Raw genomic sequence first — 22,271 nt, 5'->3', positions numbered from 1 at the left:
TGGGTACTTTGGTCAAAACACCATTAGGAACCTGTCAAAACCATAAAAATGAGCCTGGAAAATCTTACGAATCCAGAAAGCGAACAGTGTCCATGTGACTATAGTTAGAACTTACTTCCTTTTCATGTGCAGAGCAAATCATGCCTCAAAGTGCCTGTGTATTATGCCCCAAATGCCTGACAAACAGCCCTATCCATTCCATACACCTCAACTCCCAAGAGGAAACACTGATTAAAGCAAAGGAAGCAGAAGCGCTGGACTGTGGAGCAAATAAGGGGCTGATGAGATAGAATACATGTTTGTTAAATGAAAACATATTTTGAGAGTAAGTAAGAAGGGATAGGAAAACTGAATGCGGCAGGGAAGTGTTTAAAGAGAATTCTTTGGATTATTAGATCACCATACAGAGAGAAGATGGTGTACTAGGGAATACTGAGTCCTTGAATCTCTATCAGGATTCCAGGAAGGTGAGCTTACAAAAGAAAATCTGCAAATTGCAAAACTAAAATTCTTCACTCACAAGAGCTAATATTAAGGTATATCTTTATTGAAATAAGTGTTCTATTTAAATATACCTGAAGACTTTTAATTAAACTTAATCAGATTACTTCATTTATATTAAAATGAGATCAGGCCCTCTAAAAGGATGCACATTTTGACTAGAGGGTAGAATGTCAGGCAGGGATGTAAGACAAGAGAAAGGTCATGTTTATGTACGAAGAACTAATAGTACTACTAGAAGGTTAAGGTCACTGTGTACGGCCAACTTTGCGGTTTTGCTTCAGTGTATTAGGGGTGGAGACCTTTCTGATGGTGTTTAATTAGCAAACTAAAGTTGTACTCTATGACATGGCCACAGGAGACAGGCAACAAATCTCAGAGAAAATGACTAAGAAGAAGTAAATTGTTCTACACTACTTCAAACAGAGGGTCCTAATGAATGCTAGGATGCAGAGGTAGTCAGACTGGACAATATATGAATATGTATGTACTGTTTTGTATCTCCAAATCCTCATCTCAAGACTGTATTTTCTTGCCTTGGAAACAGGACAGAGTGCTGCCCACTAGCTACAGCAAGGGGGGAAAAAAAAGAGATCTTTCTTTTCAAAAGGAATGAACCAGTCCCCCCATGTCAAAAAAGAAACAGAGTTAACAAACTGTGGTGTAAAATCTGGGGGAGATAGGAAAGTAAAGGACATTTAGCTTAATTTAGCAACACCAAGGGCTTAGAGAATGAGAATAAGCACATCTACTAACTCAACAACACTTCTTCTATGACACTGTAGAGTGACGCTAGTAACTCTGTACTCCTCACATAAATTTCTTTTTAACCAAATCTTTGCAAGAAGCAAAACTGCTCAGAAACTGCAAAGAGGCAGCAAAGCAGCATTTAAGCTGGCTTCTAAGACTGCACTGCAGGGTCTAACAGGGACACAGAAACCCTAAGAAAATTATCTGCTTTGGGCAGTAAGAAGGAAGAAGGTGCATTAATTAGTCCATTAACTTATTAATCAAATTTAAAAGGGATCTGATAATCTGGTCTAGGGTCAAAAAGGCCCAAGGATTTTAACCGTCTGGAAGGTTTTAGAATTTCTCACATGGTATCAAAAACACTAAAGCAGGGGCTTCCCTGGTGGCGCAGTGGTTGAGAATCTGCCTGCCAGTACAGGGGGACACGGGTTCGAGCCCTGGTCTGGGAAGATCCCACATGCCGCGGAGCAGCTGGGCCCGTGAGCCACAATTACTGAGCCTGCGCGTCTGGAGCCTGTGCTCCGCAACAAGAGAGGCCGCGATAGTGAGAGGCCCGCGCACCGTGATGAAGAGTGGCCCCCGCTTGCCACAACTGGAGAAAGCCCTCGCACAGAAACTAAGACCCAACACAGCCATAAATAAATAAATAAATAAATAAATTTTAAAAAAAACAAAAACAAAAACAAAAAACACTAAAGCATTCTTCATTTCCATTTGAATTCTTCCCAAATGAAGAATGATTACAGGATTACTTCTACATTGAGCAATTATAGGCAACGGGCTGCATCAGAAAAATACTATTTTGAAACTCTTAACTTTGTAAGCTAAAGAAACTGTGGGGAAAAAAATCAGAGAACTAGGGCCAAAAATTAAAAATTAATTTAAAATTATTATTATAACAGTTTATTAAAATGAGCAGCCTGATGTGTCTATATTTACACTAAAAATATGTCTTGGAGAAGCAATAACTTGACAACACATTATGTGTGTGCCCGCAACACAAACATTTGTTCAAAGAAAATACACGTTGAGCATCAACTGTGTCCCAGGCAGCCCTAGGCACTAGAGACTGTGATTCACACAGCATGCAGGATTTCATGAAACTTAAAGTGGAGACCACTTATCTCCCATTAACTAATAACCAGTTACCTCCTGCAGTAATGCATTATGAAGAAAAAGGAAATGCAATGAAAAAGAATAAAATAGAGGATTAAAAACACGGGCAGTTTTTTAACTTGTTCCATCCAAAATGTAATTTTAAATGTGTCAAAAGAATTAAAAACTCTAAAAAGGGTATAGCAAAGTCACATGTAAGGCTAATAGTCATCCTCTAAAGTTCTCTATTTTCTAAGCCTAATTTGGGAACAAAGTTTATCTGAACCCAAAGGGATTCTCTGGTAAGGCAAAATGGTGATTGGGAAGGGTTAACCAACGATTTTTAAAAAACAATTTAAGACAACTGAACTGTATGGCCAATTAAAAAATACCTTTATTAAAACTTAAGTGTTAAGTAGTTACTAGGCACCTAAAATCTGCACCCCAATCTTTTCTTCAGCATCTCCCTTCCCTCTAACCACACTATATATCAAACATCCAAGTTCTTACTAAGAAATTCAATGGTTTCTACAAAGAAATGGCTGTAGGTCAGCTATCAAAAACAGAAATCGGGACATTCTTACATTCATCACTGTCACTGTTACACAGTACTTACCAATCTCCTATTACTATGTTCTTAAGTCAAAGGTCATTACACCCACACAAAGTAAGTTACAAACTTCAACAAAGCTTTGCAATAATTTCTTAAAGACTTCTTAAAGATTTTCCTAAATATACAGACTGTAGTTCATTCACAACACTCCCAAGATTCTGGGAGTGGCCCTGCTACCCAGGAATATTTAATAAACAGGTATTTTGTTGCAGGTGGTTCATAGTCTACACAGTGGAAACAACCCAACGGTAAACAGTCTTAAATTATTGTCAAGAGCTACTCTCAAACACATACCTAGACATATAGCTCTGGGGACATATGCTTAACAATGTCTCTGCTCTCATAAACAAGGACCTAGTTCAGCAATACTTACAGTTAACATTGGAGTTGTCAATAGGCCCCATGCAAAGAATTCAAGGAAGATGACAATAGCAGCATGGTGTACACTTGGTCGGCCAAAGCCTTGTAGCTAAAAAAGGAAGGAAATTATTATGAAAAATACTAAACGGCTATAAGAAACTCATTATCCTAAAATGGTATCTAACATACACACACACACACACACAAACTGTATAAAATAAACCTAGGACCTACCTGTATTATTTAAGATAAAACTTAATTCTGTGGTATCCCTGATTTCTTCATCTTCCCTAATCATGGAAGGTGCCATTGATGAGACTTTCTACTTGTCCCATCAATGCAAATCACTGGAACTTTGGTAGGAAATCAACTGCGTCTTCAAGAGACTGGAGTTCCAGGACCTGAATATTCTGTCTGAACACACGAATTATGTGTTCCTTAGCAATTTGGCCTCTCTAAGCCTGAAGTTTCCCTTGCTACATGAGAGAGGTAGGCAGGGGGTCATATGCTCAAGCGCTTCAGGGGCAGCATAGATGACTTAAAATGATAGGAGGTGGGGGAAGAACAATAAAGACTAGGTCAAATCTGAAAACACACTTTGATACCTCAAGGTGTCAAAATCCAGCTTTCTGTTTCTGTTTTGTTTGAAAACTGTGCCTATTCTGCTAGTTTTCTGCAGTTTATGACTTCTGGAGATAAAACCTAAAAGTCCACTCAATTTAATGTTCTTTGACTCTGTGCCAATGGTTATTACAAAATCAAGTGCTGTACTAGCATTTTGTAATAACTGGAAGTGATACTTACAAAAGACTTTGTAAAACCCCCATTATTCCTAAGCTGATATTTTTAAGACTTCAAAAGGTAAAAGCACATCTGCATGGTTTAATTAGAATCTAATCATGAGGAAATGATCAAATTCAGATTGTGAAACATTCTACAAGACAACTGGCCTGGTCTCGTTAAAAATGTCAATGTCATAAAAGACCAAAGTAAAGGTAGGAGACTTGTACAAATTAAAGGAAACAAGAGTCTTAAAAAACAAATGGGGGATCCTGAACTGGATCCTGGATAAAAAGGAGACAAGAGGAAAAAATTTGAATATGTACTACATATTAGATAATCATTTGGCATTGAGACAGGAAGGGGGCAGGGCACAACCTTTAAAAGAGTGACATGGCCTGAGGACACGATAAACTGGTTAGAACCAACTAGGTTCAAGATGGCGGACAAGTTGACTTCCACTAGACCTTGAGCCTCAGTATTCCCTCACTGTAACACATCGGCACACTAAATGACACACCCACAGGTGCCATAACAGTTCCAAGGCTGACCATAAAAGGTCAACAAGTGGGCAATGGTCCAATTCCTGGAAATCCCCACCCCTTCCCCAAAATAGCTGGAATACTCCTCCCACTCATTAGGCTATGAAATTACCCACCCCTATAAAAACTGACAACCCCGTACCCTGGTGCCTCTCTCACCTTCTGAGATGGCCCACACTCTGTCTATGGAGTGTGTTTCTCCCTGAATAAACTTTCTTTCACTTTACTATGGCTTGCTCTTGAATTCTTTCCTGTGCAAAGCCAAGAACCCACACTTGGTGGCTGTCCCAGGGACTCGCCTGAGATGGGAGGTGACGATCCTCTCACTCCCCACTATCTTTCCTGCAACAGCATTAATGTTACTGCAACTTGTCAAATGATTTGGCAAAAAAAAAAAAAAAAAAAAAAAGGTACATTTATACTTTCTAAAGCAAATGTCACAAAATTTAATTTTGTTAAATTGTTGAATTTAGATGAAGGGAATGACTATTCATTTTATTATTCTTTTAATTTTTTGTAGTTTTGAAAATTTTCAAAACAGGCCAAGAACAATTGTTATTAAAAATTCAAACTTGTAAATTTCTAGATTTTTGCAATGTCTAATAATAAGTAGTTTTAAATGCCACTAAATAAGACATTTGCAAAACAGAAAGCATTTTACAAAATTTAAAAGAAAAAGAACCAATTAAGCATCAAACGATTAAAAAAAAAAGATCTTCAATATAACCCAACCTTCAAACCATGTTTCAAAACAGGAGGGAAGGGGGTAGAGCACAACCTTTAAAAGAATGACATAGCCTTGGATACAGCATAAACTGGTTAGAACCAACTAGGTCCAAGATGGCAGAAGATTCGACTTCCACTAGACCTTGAACCTCAGTATACACTCACTGTAATACATTAGCATGCTAAATGACATACCCACAGGTGCCATGACAGTTCCAGGGCCAATCACAAAAGGCCAAAAAGTGGGTCGTGGCCCAATTCCTGGAAATCCCCGTCACTTTCCTGAAATAGCTGGAATAATCCTCCCACTCATTAGCCTATGAAATTACCCAGCCCGTAACAACTAACCACCCCATATTTCAGGGCCTCTTGCCTTCTGAGATGGCCCACACTCTGTCTGTGGAGTGTTTCTCCCTAGGCTGCTCTGACTTCCCGAGACAACTGCATTCTGTCTATGGAATGTGTATCTCTCTAAAGAAATCCACTTCTTACCTATCACTTTGTCTCTCACTGAATTCTTTCTGTGACAAGACATAAAGAACCTGAGCATCATTAAATCCTGAGACCAGGTGTGTGATCTCAATTAAAAGACAGTGGGTTCAAGTCTGGGTTCGAATCCCAGCCTGTGGGTTCAAATCCCATCTGAGCTGTGAGGTTTCAGTTTCATCAGTCCTTTATCAATAGAATAGTGAATGGAAATGGTAGCAACTCGTCAGCCTCACAGCCTCTGCCTGTGAGGAGACCTTCTGCATCAGTTGTTCCAGCCACTGGAGTCAGAAACTCTGCCATTGTTAATTGTGCCAATTACAGAATAGCTTTCCATCTTAGCTCCTTCACCTTCTGCAGGGCAGCCAGAGCAACCATTTAAATGTAAATCAGATGTTACTCCTCTGCTCCACCCTCCCTGGCTCCTACTGCACTTGGCCACACATCTAACACATCCAACTGGTCCTACACGCCCCTATTCCCTTGTTATGCTCTATTGTTTTCTAGAAGATGTCCAACAAACTTCATTCTGTTTATTGTCTACCTCCCCTGGAATGGGAATGTAAATGCCATGAAGGAAAAGGATTTTTTGTCTGTTTTGTTCAGAGATGTATCCCAAATAGCCCTTCTCTCTATATAACAAGCACTCGACAAAATACACATGATATAGAAGAAGGAGCTCTTCTGAGACTAATGTCTTTTCTCTGGTCTTTTAAACAGCAAAGCCCAGAATGTAGAAAAAAATGACCCATATTCCTCAAAGAAACGGTATGGGGGGGGGGGGGGCGGGGCGGGGAGGAACCATATACTACATTAGTATATAGATTAAAACAAATTTAAGAAATATTAACCAAAAGCAGTATGTGCGCTTTGGGTTTTGACTCAAACTAACTGGAAAAAAATTAAGTCAACTGTGAAATAAAATTCGTATTTTATGCCAAGACAAGAAAAATGTAAACATAAAAAATGTTCTCTACCATTTGCCCCCCCTCCACTGTGGATTGTGTATCTGCATTATGCATCAACCAAACCTTCCCCATCAGCAGAAATTTCCCCTCAACCATGAAGAACAACATTCTCCTAAGACAACTCCTTAAAGATAACATTTTTTTCTTGATAGGTGTCACATGGCACTCAGATCTGGATTATGTGAACTGTCAATGATATGTCATTTGACGGACAACCCTCTGTCTCAAAAAAGCTTAATATAACTGTGTCTTGACTTCTGATGGGCCAAACAGTTCTCAGAGTTTTCTGAGATGCTCTTTCCAGTTATAATCCTCAAATTTGGCTCAAAATTTTCCATTTCTTTCTTAGATCGACTGATTAATTTTTCATCAACACAGTCATGGAAATTTGAAAATGGAGTATTAAATGATACTCAAGACTTATACTCATTGTAATAATGGTACTGAAGTAAGACTTTTTAAAAAATCTTCACACCTTAGAGTCACATGTTAATGTATTAAATTTTGAAATAAGATATCTGTAATCTGTTTTAAAATCTACAGCATGAAAACAAAAGCAGACGTGGTGGCAAAAATAAATTTTAAAAAAGTAAATGGGTTATATGCATTTACTAATAATTTCCAAATTATCTGGGTGGAAATTCTGATAGTTACCCACCCCACACTGCAAGGAAACTGCTCTCAAACTGCGAGTGAATATGTCAACAAACAGCCTAACTATTCCTTTTAACTCATTCATTTTGTTTATCAAGCATCATGCACACAAGAATTAAAAACAAAACAAAACAAAAAAACCCTCTAAAAACCACTCACAGTAGGAAGCATAGGAGGGCCACCCTATTTCTCATTTGCAATTTCTGTGATTTAGTGCTTCTTTCCCAGGCAAGCTCTATTTATGGAGACCACTGGAAAAGAGATCCATGTGGCTGCAATGCTGATTAAATACAAAAACAGGTACACACTTTAGTCTGTGTGCATATATCATTATATAATTACGCTATTTTTAACACCTTGCAAAAATAGACAACCCACCTTTTGTTCAAACATTAAAAGCTTACATCTGTCAGTGAGAAATTGTTTAAATTAACAAACATCTCTTCTAAAATGCAAACACTTTCTTTCACCTCTACATAAACTACTTTAATTGAATTATCATTCATCCCTAGCAAATACCAATGTGGCATGACAGCCGGGCCCTGGTATGGTGGGAACTTTGTGTGGGCAACTGGATATGAGATGGTGACAAAAATAAATCTGCTTTCCTTCCAATTCTTCCTAAGCTCTTGGTGGCTAGTATGCTGATGAAAAAAGTGACACAGGCTTCTCCTTTAAATTATGAGCTAATTAGAAAGTATTTACCAAAGCTTAACTGATTATTTCCAGTTGAACATTATCTAGTGCAGCCTCTCTGGATCAGTTCAATGTCTCCCCTCTCCATTTTGCCTCTTTATAAATCAGTATGGAACATCTTGAGACGTTTAGAAGCAGACGATGAAAAGTGTGTGATGATGTTTTTACACACTCACATTACCATCTCTCCCACAGATGATGATTCTGCCTTGACTCCTCTTCACTGCCCCCTCCAAATCTTTCTTGACACTACACTCAGAGTGATCATTCTAAAATACAAATCTTATCCTATTACTCCTGTAGAAGACTGCAAAAAATGAGCTACAGATTCCTCCCATTCCTGTACACAAAACCTTTTTACAACATGACTGTGCTGTCAGTTCCATCAAAAGGTAGAGTCTATTTCTCCACTTCCCTAGATCTGGGGTGGCTTAACAACTTGATCTAACCAACAGATATCAGGTAAAGTAACAACACAGACTTCTGACGTAGGCCTTCTAGACCGCATGAAGAAATACCATCTAGGCATAAGAGAATGAGAGCATATGAGGCCCTCCAGACCAAACAGTGAATAGCCATTGCCAACTGCCTGATACAGGGGCAAGGCCAGTTGAGATCATCCAACTCCAATCAAGCCTGCAGATGACTAAAGAAGTATGAGTAACTCCAAAAAAATCCAGTGAAGAACCCCACACTGAGCCTAGCCCAAACTGCTAACCCAAAGAATACTTGTTTTAAGCCACTGAATTTCAGGGTAGTTCCTTATGTAGCAAATAGAAACTGATACAACTCCCCACCCCCTTGCCCTCATGATTAATTTTAAACTCTTAAGACTATTTTTGATGCTCTTTTGTAGCTCTCCAATATCATCCTTAGTCCAAACATAACTCAATGAAAAATGTGAGATTACCCTTCATCACAAACATCATTTTTTACTATTTTATTTAAAAGAGTAGATTGTGTAGTCACTATATGTGTTACAGACATTTGTGATTAGAAAGAGCAACCACAAATGTCTGAGAAATCATTTTTTGAACGCTAGACTACAAAAAAACAAAAAACAACACTTCACAGTATCAGTGGTGTTCGGAAGCAGGGGAACATGGGTGACAAATGACTTAAAATATAAGCATGTGAAACATGCTACAACATGAATGAACCTTGAGGACACTATGCTAAGTGAAATAAACCAGTCACAAAAAAAAACAAATACTTTTTGATTCCACTAATATGAGGTATCTAGAGTAGTAGAACACATAGAAACAAAAAGTACGGGACTTCCCTGGTGGCGCAGTGGTTAAGAAACCGCCTGTCAATGCAGGGGACACGGGTTCAAGCCCTCGTCCAGGAAGATCCCACATGCCGCGGAGCAACTAAGCCCGTGCGCCACCACTACTGAGCCTGAGCTCTAGAGCCCGTGCGCCACAACTACTGAAGCCCACGTGCCTAGAGCCCGTGCTCCACAATAAAAGAAGCCACCGCAATGAGAAGCCCGAGCCTGCGCACTGCAACGAAGAGTAGCCCCTGCTTGCTGCAACTAGAGAAAGCCCGCGTGCAGCAGTGAAGACCCAACGCAGCCAAAAAATAAATAAAATTTTTAAAAAACCCAAAAACAAAAACAAAAGGTAGAATGGTGGATGCCAAAGCCACAGGCCAGGGTAGAAGGAAAGAGGAAATTGTTGTTTAATGGGTATAAGTTTGTTTTGCAAGACGAAAACGTTCTGTTGATTAACAATGCAAATATACTTAATACTACTGAACTGTACACTTAAAATTTACCATCTTATCCATTTTTATATTATGTGTATTTTACCACAATTAAAGAAAAATGTATATATACATACATTTACATATATATGCATGTGGAATATTCAAAATCATGTAAGGGACCCCAAAAGAGCATTTGTAAATGGAAGGAAAGGAAGCCTGTGTGATTAAAGATGATGAGGCATCCATATGGATTAAGACCTATTTCTTTCAAACATAAACTTCAAATAGAAAGAGCCAAGAGCAGTTGTAGGTCTAGACTTGTCTTTGAGCTTCCTCTCACATGTAGGGTGCTCCAGGGTGCTAAATACAGGGAGTTTTTAACTTAGTGATGATTTTCCTAGCATGTTGAAATTTAGCTTATAGGTAAATAAAAGGCATGGTCCATAGCATTCTGTTTAAAAGACTGTATACTACCTGTCCTAAGAAACAGTAGGCACTGATTTTATTTTTTTAATATGAGGAATTAACATTATATTGCTTAAAAAGGAAAACAACTTCTAGTCTTAGCTCTCTTAATTAAGCCTACTGTGATTCTCTCCTAAGGAGACATGACTAGAGGTTTAACATCACTCTGGCTATAGTATAGAGGCTTGTAACTAGTCATCAAAACAAGCCAAAGGGGCTTCCCTGGTGGCACAGTGGTTGAGAATCTGCCTGCCAATGCAAGGGACACGGGTTCGAGCCCTGGTCTGGGAAGATCCCACATGCCGCGGAGCAACTAGGCCCGTGAGCCACAACTACTGAGCCTGCGCGTCTGGAGCCTGTGCTCCGCAACAAGAGAGGCTGCGATAGTGAGAGGCCCGCGCACAGCGATGAAGAGTGGCCCCCGCTTGCCACAACTAGAGAAAGCCCTCGCACAGAAATGAAGACCCAATGCAACCAAAAATAAATAATAAATAAATAAATAAGTATATATATTTAAAAAAAAAAAGAAAAAACAAGCCACAGTGCAAAACAAGTACTCCCTGGATTTCATTCAAAGTAGGATACAGCAACAAACCAATGAATCATTGCACATATACTCCTAAAAGTTAGCTGATGAGCTTAAATACAAAGAACCAAAATATCAAATACATGAAAGGCAGTATTAAGGGAACTACATACTTGAACTTAGCACTTCTCTTCCACCTAATTTTTTACACAACAGTAGAGACTAATGAGTTTATTATCTTTCTGCATTCCTTTTTATGGAGTATATACACTTAAAAACATTACAACTGTTACATGAACAAATGAAAGTCACAAAACCTTAAAGTAAGGGAATATACATGTTCTACTCTCCATAGGCAATCACAATGCTAGAAATCTGTCATATATTTTTATGCATGTACATTCACAGGTAAAAACATCCTTTTACATAAATGGTAACAGAATATACATATTACCTTTTTTTTTTTTTACCTTATTCTATCTCTTTCCATGTCACTGTATACGAATAGCTACATGGTATTCCATTGTATGAATATAGCATTATTTTAACCATTCCATATTGATAGATATCAATGGAGTTTCCACTTTTTCAATGTTGTTGCAATTAATAATTTTCATTTTAAAACTTTTTGAGATAATTTTAAACCTATAGAAAGTTGTAAAACCAGCAGAGTCCTTGTATACCCCTTACCAGCTTCCGCAAATGTTAACATCTTAAATAACTATGGTACAATTATTCAAACCTGGAAACTAACATTACTACACTACTTTAGCTAATCTACAAATCTTATTTGAATTCATTATTTTCCCCACTAATTTTTTCTTTTTCCTAGTTTAGGACCTAATCCAGGATTTCACACTGCATTTAGGTCTCATGCTTCCTTAGGCTTTTCCAATCTGAGATGATTCCTAAGATTTTTATTTTTTATTTTTCATGATCTTGACACTTTTGAGGAGTTCTGGTATATACTTCACCAGTTATTTTGTAGAATGTCCTTCAGTTTGAATTTGTCTAATGTTCTCTCATGATTAGGTGGGAGATATTCATTAAAATTTTTTATTGAGATATAATTCATATCCCATAAAATTCACCATTTTCAAATATACAATTCAGTGGTTTTTCATATATTCACAAAGTTCTAAAACCATCACCTAAAAGGAAATCTCATATCCCTTAGCAGTCACTCCCCATTTTCTCCTCACCCCATCCCCTGGTAACTGCTAATCTACCTTCTGTCTCTGTGGATTTGCCTATTCTAGAATCATATATAAATAGAATTCACAAACGGAATCATAAAACGTGTGGCTTATTGTGTCTTGCTGCTTCCATTCAGCACAATATTTTCAAAATTCATCCATGTTCATTTTTCAGTTCTATGGCCAAATAATATTCCATTGTGTAGATATACTGCATTTTGTTTATTCATTCATCAGTTTAATAGACACTTGAGTTTTTTCTACCTTTGGCTATTATGAATAGTGCTGCTATAAACACTGATGTACAAATTTTTGTAGAAACATAGATTTCCAATTCCCTTGGCTATAACCAAGGAATGGAATCGTTGGGACAATTAATATCCTTTCATATATACAAATGTACAGCATTCTAGGATAAATTCCTAGAAGTAGAATTGCAGCGCCAAAGGTTATACACAATTTAAATTATAATAAGAACCAATTATAATCAAAAAGCTGTACAAACTGTGGGTAAAAAAAATACACTTCAATTTACGTCAGCTAATCAACTAATATCTCTAACATATAAAATTCTTCTAAAAAAAATCAAGAAGAAAAAGACTAACAATGCAATAGTAAGATGGGCAAAAAGTTAAGCACAAACAGTTCACAGAATAAGGTATCAAATAGCCCTTCAACAACTTCATTCATAATAAGAAAAATGCAAAATTGAGCTTTACTCAGATAATTTCTCACTATCAGAATGGCAAAACTTCCAAAGTTTCACAATATTCTCTTACACTGCTAATGGGATGAAAAATGGTACAATGCGGCAACATCTAGCAAAATTACTTACATATTTATCCTCCAAAGCAACAATCTCACTTTAGGGATTTGTCCCAAAGACAAAACGGCAAAAATATAAGGTGTCATATGCACAAGGCTTTGGGAACACTTTGATAGTGCTTCCCCCTCCACAAGGGACTCGGTTCATTCAGTAAAGTACTGACAGAATAGACTACAGTAAATCCACACACTAGAGCATTATACAGTAATAAAAAGGAGATGTCTACATATTGCTTTGGAGCAATGATCAGAATATGTTGTTAAGTAAAAAAAAGCAAGGCACACAATACTGTGTAATGTACAGTACTTTTTAATCTAAGGGATGATCAAATAATATGAATACCTATGCACACACATATATTTGCTTATATTAAAAAACAAAACACAGGTGGAAAGAAAAATAAGCAACCAAAGAAAAGCAGTTACATACAGAAGGAAGGAAGGAGAGAAATGGAGGCCACAGAGATGGTAGCAAGATTTCATACCTTGTTTTATATATTTGACTTCGGAACCATGTAAATGCTTTACCTAATTCGAAAACAAAACTAAATCCAAATGAAATAAATCAACCTGTGTATCAATGTGTTGTTTAGTTGCATTAAAACACAGAATTTGAATGCACATCCTTAGAGGGTATATTCTAAGGGTCAAAAAAATCTTGAACTGTTTTAAAATAATCATGTTGGTATTAATAACATTGTTTTTACTTCCTGAAACTTTCAAATGTAACTAGTAGAATACAGTAAATAAGGTACTATGCTATTGTCTGCAGGAACCAAGATTTTCACTGTAAGAGAAAAAGATACAAATATAAAATCAAAGAAGTAAATACTTGAAATCCTAAATCTGGTTTTAAAATATCAATATAGATTATGATACACATTACCTTAAAGGAAAATAGTTAGGATTTCCTAATTCTATTCACTGAAAAGACCTAGAAAAAGATGAGCAACCCAACAGGAGCGAACATCTCCTAGAGCCCAGATTGTGGTCTTGAAGTATCATTTCCCACTAAAAGAAAATTGAACTTTTTCGACAATGAGCTGATTCCAAGTTTGGGCAAAAAATGTACATGATCCTGGAACATATCTTTCCAAAAGCAAAGATGCTATCACAGACTACAGTCATATCAAAAGGATTCAGGACCAACCTGAAGGAAACCGCACTGGGCAAAGACTGAGTAAAAAGAGTAATATTTGCCACAGATTGAAACATATATATATTCAAATTTGTAAGTCCATCAATCTTTGGTGGATGCTAGAAAACTAAGCCATTATTCTGAAAACTGATAAATGTGGAGTAAAAAAAAAGAGAGAGAGAGAGAAGCACTTATTCTGCTTTTCCATATCTCAGGGTAACCAAACACTGATTAGCTAAAGTTCTCCTTTTTAAGAATTTCAATAATGAATGAAGAAGGAATGATTAACATATAATCCTCACACTTTGTAATAAGCTCACTTAAATAGTAAATCTAGGCAATAACCATTAATGGCCGTTAAAGTCATTAGGTAAAAGTGAACAAGGTACTTCATGAAGGAATAATCAGACTAACACCTGAAACCTAATCATTCATAACATCACTAAGAGAGTCAAAGATTATTTCTTGCATGATGTGCTAACAAGAAATAACACCACTTATAAATTCTTCTTGCCAAAATAAAAGAAACAAAAGCTTGGATTCAACTCAGCTGATACTTAAGGACCAGTTTACACAAAATGCAGATGAAATAAGACTGTGTTTCAACTGGTGGAGTAGGGTGATGAATGTATGAGTGTATTCATAACTGAATATAAGTAAAAAAAAAAAAAACCAAAAAACTTTTTAAAAGTTACCAAGAATTTTAAAAAGAACCTGTCTCATTAACAGTGTTTGAAAATACCTGTTTCCCCATATTCTAAACTACAAATAATTTTTAAATTTTTGTTAGATTTTTAAAATGATTATTTTATTTTGTATTTCTCTGATTACAAGTGAAGTTGAGCTTCTTTCCTATAACTATTAGGAATTTATATTTATTTTTCTATGAATTGTTCATTCTTTGCACATTTTTTTCATAAAAAGTGTTTTCTTTCATATTTATTTATAGGACCTGTTTACAATCAATATCAAAGATATTTATATTGTGCAACATTAAATCATTCTCTCTCATCCACTGGCACCCATACCCTTTAAAAATAAAAGATACACCCTCTTTTATCTTTAGTAGAAGATGGTATTTAAGGTGAGAGTTTCAGCCATTTTGACCAGCCAGAAGAACCTAGAAGGGCAGAGGGCAATTTCTTCCTACCAAACAGCTGGGATGACAATGGGATGCAACTTTAGTGGCTGGACACTACATGCCCCAAAGCTGTTGCAGTAAGAGATGCTGGGACACCGGACAGAAGCCAGAAGAAGGTGAGAATTCCTACCACATCAGTCAGTCTCCTGGATCTCTGCCTGCAGGGTCTGTTGGAAACAAGAGTACCGTGTAGTTGACAGGTCCTGGTGCTCCGGCCAGGTGTCAGGCCTGAGCCTCCAAGGCGGGAGGCCGAGTCCAGGACATTGGACCACCAGTGACCTCCTGGCCTCATGTAATATCAATTGGTGAGAGCTCTCCTAGAAATCTCTGTCTCAATACTAAGACCCAGCTTCACCCAATGGCCAGCAAGCACTGGGGCTTGATGCCCATGCCAAACAACTAGCAAGACAGGTACACAACCCCACCCATTAGCAGAAAGGCTGCCTAAAATCGTAAGAAGTTCACAGACACCCCAAAACAGACCACCAGACACAGCCCTGCCCACCAGAAAGATAATATCCAGTCCCACCCACCAGAACACAGGCACCAGTCCCCTCCACCAGGAAGCCTACACAAGCCACTGAACCAACCTCACCCACTGGGGGCAGACACAAATAACAACGGGAACTACGAACCTGCAGCCTGCAAAAAGGAAACCCCAAACACAGTAAGTTAAACAAAATGAGAAGACAGAGAAATATGCAGCAGGTGAAGAAGCAAGGTAAAAAGCCACCAGACCAAACAAATTAAGAGGAAATAGGCAGTCTACCTGAATAAGAATTCAGGGTAATGACAGTAAAAATGATCCAAAATCTTGGAAATACAGTGGAGAAAATACAAGAAACGTTTAACAAGGTCCTAGAAGAACTAAAGAGCAAACAACCAATGATGAACACAATAAATGAAATTAAAAATTCTCTAGAAGGAATCAATAGCAGAATAACTGAGGCAGAAAAATGGATAAGTGATCTGGAAGATACAATAGTGGAAATAACTGCCACAGAGCAGAATAAAGAAGGAAAAGAATTGAGGACAGCCTCAGATACCTCTGGGGACACCAACATTTGAATTATAGGGGTACCAGAAGAGGAAGAAAAGAAAAATAAATGGTCTGAGAAAATATTTGAAGAGATAATACTTGAACATTTCCCTAACATGGGAAAGGAAATAGTCAAGTCCAGGAAGCACAGAGAATCCCATACAGGAAAAATCCAAGGGGAAACACACTAAGACACATATTAGTCAAACTATCAAAAATTAAATACAAACAAAAAATATTAAAAGCAGCAAGGGAAAGGCAACAAATTACATACAAGGGAATCTCCATAAGGTTAACAGCTGATCTTTCAGCAGGAACTCTGCAAGCCAGAAGGGAGTGGCAGGACATATTTAAAGTGATGAAAGGGAAAGACCTAAAACCAAGATTACTCTACCCAGCAAGGGTCTCATTCAGATTCGACACAGAAATTAAAACCTTTACAGACAAGCAAAAGCTAAGAGAATTCAGCACCACCAAACCAGCTTTACAGCAAATGTTAAAGGAACTTCTCTAGGCAGGAAACACGAAGGAAAAGAACTACAAAAACAAACCCAAAACAATTAAGGAAATGGTAATAGGAACACACATTATCGATAATTAACTTAAAAGTAAATGGACTAAATGCTCCAACCGAAAGACACAGACTAGCTCAATGGATACAAAAACAAGACCCGTATATATGTTGTCTACAAGAGATCCACTTCAGACCTACAGACACATACAGACTAAAAGTGAGGGGATGGAAAAAGATATTCCATGCAAACGGAAATCAAAGAAAGCTGGAGTAGCAATTCTCATATCAGACAAAATAGACTTTAAAATAAAGACTATTTCAAGAAACAAAGAAGGACACTACATAATAATCAAGGGGTCAATGAAATAGGGAGATACAACGATTGTAAATATTTATGCACCCAACATAGGAGCACCACAATATATAAGGCAAATGCTAACAGCCATTAAAGGGGAAATTGACAGCAACACAATAATAGTAGGGTACTTTAACACCCCACTTTCACCAATGGACAGATCATCCAAAAAAAATTAATAAGGAAACACAAACTTTAAATGACATGTTATACAAGATGAACTTAATTGATATTTATAGGGTATTCCATCCCAAAGCAACAAAATACACTTTCTTCTCAAGTGCTCATGGAACATTCTCCAGAATAGATCATATCTGGGGTCACAAATCAAGCCTTGGTAAACTTAAGAAAATTGAAATCGTATCAAGTATATTTTCTGACCACCAAATTATGAGACCAGATATCAATTACAGGAAAAAAAAACTGTAAAAAATACAAACACATGGAGGTTAAACAATTCGTACTAAGTAACCAAGAGATCACTGAAAAAAATCAAAGAAGAAATCAAAAGATACCTAGAAACAAATGACAATGAAAACACGATGACCCAAAACCTATGGAATGCAGCAAAAGCAGTTCTAAGAGGGTAGTTTATAGCAATACAATCCTACCTCAAGAAACAAAAAACATCTCAAATAAACAACCTAACCTTACACCTAAAGCAATTAGAGTAAGCAGAACAAACAAAACCCAAAGTTAGCAGAAGGAAAGAAATCATAAATATCAGATCAGAAATAAATGAAAAAGAAATGAAGGAACGATACCAAAGATCAATAAAACTAAACGCTTGTTCTTTGAGAAGATAAGCAAAATTGTTAAACCATTAGCCAGACTCATCAAGAAAAAAAGGGAGAAGAATCAAATCAACAGAATTAGAAATGAAAAAGGAGAAGTGACAACTGACACTGCAGAAATACAAAGGATCATGAGAGATTACTACAAGCAACTATATGCCAATGAAATGGACAAAAATCGACAACTTCTTAGAAAAGCACAACCTTCCAAGACTGAGCCAGGAAGAAATAGAAAGTATAAACAGACCAATCACAAGCACTGAAAGTGAAACTGTGATTAAAAATCTTCCAACAAACAAAAGCCCAGGATCAGATGGCTTCACAGGCAAATTCTATTAAACATTTAGAGAATAGCTAACACCAAACCTTCTCAAACTCTTCCAAAATACTGCAGAGGGAGGAGCACTCCCAAACTTATTCTACGAGGCCATCATCACCCTGACACCAAAACCAGACAAAGATGTCACAAAGAAAGAAAACTACAGACCAATATCACTGATGAACATAGATGCAAAAATCCTCAACAAAGTACTAGCAAAGAGAATCCAGCAGCACATTAAAAGGATCATACACCATGATCAATCGGGGTTTATCCCAGGAATGAAAGGATTTTTCAACATACGCAAATCAATCAATGAAATGAGAAAAACCATATGATCATCTCAATAGATGCAGAAAAAGCTTTTGACAAAATTCAATACCCACTTATGATAAAAACTCTCCAGAAAGTAGGCATAGGGAGAACCTACCTCAACATAATAAAGGCCATATATGACAAACCCACAGCCAACATCAGTCTCCAAGGTGAAAAACTGAAACCATTTCCTCTAAGATCAGGAACAAGACAAGGTTGCCCACTCTCACCACTATTATTCAACATTGTTTTGGAAGTTTTAGCCACAGCAATCAGAGAAGAAAAAGAAATAAAAGGAATCCAAATCGGAAAAGAAGAAGTAAAACTGTCACTGTTTGCAGATGACATGACACTATACATAGAGAATCCTAAAGATGCTACCAGAAAACTACTAGAGCTAATCAGTGAATTTGGTAGAGTAGCAGAATACAATATTAATGCACAGAAATCTCTTGCATTCCTATACACTAACGACAAAAAACCTGAAAGAGAAATTAAGGAAACACTCCCATTATCACTGCAACAAAAAGAATAAAATACCTAGGAATATACCTACCTAAGCAGACAAAAGACCTATATGCAGAGAACTATAAGACACTGATGAAAGAAATTAAAGATGATACAAACAGCTGGAGAGATACACCATGTTTTTAGAGTGGAAGACTCAACACTGTGAAAATGACTATACTACCCAACGCAATCTACAGATTCAATGCAATCCCTATCAAACTAAAAATGGCATTTTTACAGAACTAGAACAAAAAATTTCACAATTTGTATGGAAACAGAAAAGACCCCAAAGAGCTAATGCAATCTTAAGAAAAACAGAGCTGGAGGAATCAGGCTCCCTGACTTCAAACTATGCTACAGAACTACAGTAATCAAGACAGTATGGTACTGGTACAAACAGAGAAATATAGATCAATGGAACAGGATAGAAAGCCCAGAGATAAACCCATGCACACATGGTCACCTTAGCTTTGACAAAGGAGGCAAGAATATGCAATGGAGAAAAGACAGTCCCTTCAATAAGTGGTGCTGGGAAAAGTGGACAACTACATGGAAAAGAATGAAATTCGAACACTTCCTAACAGCATACACAAAAATAAACTCAACATGGATCAAAGACCTAAATATAAAGCCAGACGCTATAAAACTCTTAGAGGAAAACATAGGCAGAACACTCTAGGACATAAATCACAGAAGATCCTTTTTGACCCACCTCCTAGAGTAATGGAAATAAAAACAAACAAATGGGACCTAAGAAAACTTAAAAGCCTTTGCACAGCAAAGGAAACCATAAACAGGACAAAAAGACAACCCTCAGAATGGGAGAAAATATTTGCAAATGAAGCAACTGACAAAGGATTAATCTCCAAAATGTACAAGCAGCTCAATATCTAAAAAACAAACAACCCAATCCAAAAATGGGCAGAACACCTAAAGAGACATTTCTCCAAAGAAGATATACAGATTGCCAACAAACACATGAACGGATGCTCAGCATCACTAATCATTAGAGAAATGCAAATCAAAACCACAATGAGGTATCACCTCACACTGGTCAGAATGGCCATCATCATAAAATGTACAAACAATAAATGCTGGAGAGGGTGTGGAGAAAAGGGATCCCTCTTGCGCTGTTGATGGGAATGTAAATTAATACAGACACTATGGAGAACAGTATGGAGGTTCCTTAAAAAACTATGCGCTATGCATAGCACAGGGAGATCAGCTCAGTGCTTTGTGACCACCTAGAGGGGTGGGATAGGGAGGATGGGAGGGAGGCGCAAAAGGGAGGGGATATGGGGATATATGTATACATGTAGCTGATTTATTTGTTATACAGCAGAAACTAACACAGTATTGTAAAACAATTATACTCCAATAAAGATGTTAAAAAAAACAAAAGGCACAAACAGACAATTCAACAATAGTCGGAGACTTCAATACCCTTTTCCAATAGACAAGATCAACAAGGAAATAGAAGATTTCAGTAACACTGTACACTAAGTAGATGTAACAGACATTGAGCACTCCATCCAACTACAGCAGAACACACATTCTTCTCACGTGCACATGGAAAGACCGAAAAACAAGTCTGAATAAACTTAAAAGAATTAAAAATCACACTATGTTCTTGAACACAATGCAGCTAGGAATCAGTAACATAAGAAAATTTGGAAAATTCATAAATATGAACATTATTCAACATACTCCTAAATAGCCATGTGTCAAAAAAGAAATCACACGGGAAGTTACAAAACTTTCAGATAAAGGAAAAGGAAAACACAGCATATCAAAGCTTGTTAAATGCAGCTCAGTGCTTAGAGGGAAACCTACAGCTGTAAATGCCTGATTATAACAGAAGATCTGATATCAACAGTCTAACTTTTCCCTATAAGAAACTAGAAAAGAGCAAACTAAACACAAAGCAAGAAAAAGGAAAGAAATAGATTAAAGCAGAAATAAATGCAATACAGAAAAGCAACACAGAAAATCAACAAAATCAAGCTGATATTTATGAAAATATGAAAACAATTGACAAATCTTCGGAAAACCAAGAAAAATTGAGGAAGACTTAAATTGCTAAAATCAGAAATGAAAGAAAGGTTATAAGGCAGTACTTGGACATGAAAGAGACAAATTCCTAGAAATCTACTAAGGCTGAATCATAAAGAAGCAGAACATATGAATAAACCTAGAACTAATAAAGAGACTGAATCAGTGATCAAAAACCTCCTGACAAAGAAAAGCCCTGAACCTGATGGCTTCACTTTAAACCAAACATTTAAAGAACACCAATCCCTCTCGAACTCTTCTCACAACTGACCACATTTTATCAACATTCTCTATGAAAACAGCATTACCTGTATAAAGCCAGACAAAGACCCTACCAGAAAAGACAACTAGAGACTATTTTTCCTTATGCTGTTGATGCAACAGTTCTTAACAATACACCAGCAAACCAAATGCAGCAGCATATGAAAAGGGTTATACACCATAACCAAGTGAGATTTATTCGTGGAATGTTAAGAATAGTTCACATATAAAATCAACCAGTGGAATACACCACATTAAAATGAAGGGGGGAAAAAACCCCACATGCTCCATCTCAACTGATGCAGAAAAAGCATTTGAGAAAATTAACACCCTTTTATGATAAAAAAAAAAAATTCCAAAAAACTAGCATTGAAGGAAATTATCTTATCTCAATATAATAAAGGCCACATATGAAAAATCCACACCTAACATCAAAACAGCCAATGGCTGAAAAAACTTTTCCTCTAAGACCAGGAAGAAGAAAACGATGCCCGCTTTCACAGTTTCTATTCAACACAGTAGTGGAAGTTCTAACCAGAGTAATTAGGGAAAAAAAGAAATAAAAGACATCCAAACTGGAAAGGAAGGAGTAAAATTATTTGTTTGAGCATGTCATGATCTTACATGGAATCTCAAGGAATCCTGAATAGCCAAAACAATCTTGAAAAAGAAGAACAAAACTGTAGTTCTCACACTTCCTGATTTCAAAACATACTACAAAGCTAATCAAAACAGTGTGGTACTGCCACAAATACACACATATAGACCTAAGGAGTATAATAGAATCCAGAAATAAACACTTGCATAATGGTCAAATCATTTGCAACAAGGGTGCTAAGACCATTGAATGGAGAAAGGACAGTCTCTTCAACAAATGGGCTGGGGAAGTTGGATATTCATATGCAAAAGAATGAAGTAGACCTTTTCTACCTTACATCAT

At 37.0% G+C, this 22,271-nt stretch overlaps 1 protein-coding gene across 9 annotated transcripts in view; it reads right to left on the bottom strand.

Annotated features, from left to right (window-relative positions):
* The window catches only part of MFSD14B (major facilitator superfamily domain containing 14B), a 463,050-nt gene that overhangs the window by 50,671 nt on the left and 390,108 nt on the right, over positions 1-22,271 (bottom strand). For 8 of the 9 annotated variants that reach the window (XM_057548333.1, XM_057548335.1, XM_057548334.1 and 5 more), the window contains one exon: positions 3,333-3,428. The exons of the other annotated variant lie outside the window; for it this stretch is intronic. In XM_057548333.1, coding sequence (XP_057404316.1) covers positions 3,333-3,428 — 96 coding nt within the window. The remainder of the gene's footprint in view (positions 1-3,332; positions 3,429-22,271) is intronic. 9 annotated transcript variants of the gene reach the window in all.

This window comes from Balaenoptera acutorostrata, chromosome 6, assembly GCF_949987535.1.
Source record: "Balaenoptera acutorostrata chromosome 6, mBalAcu1.1, whole genome shotgun sequence".
NCBI lineage: Eukaryota > Metazoa > Chordata > Mammalia > Artiodactyla > Balaenopteridae > Balaenoptera > Balaenoptera acutorostrata.
Note: the sequence above shows the minus strand (reverse complement) of the source record. Positions and strands in the feature narration are given on the sequence as shown.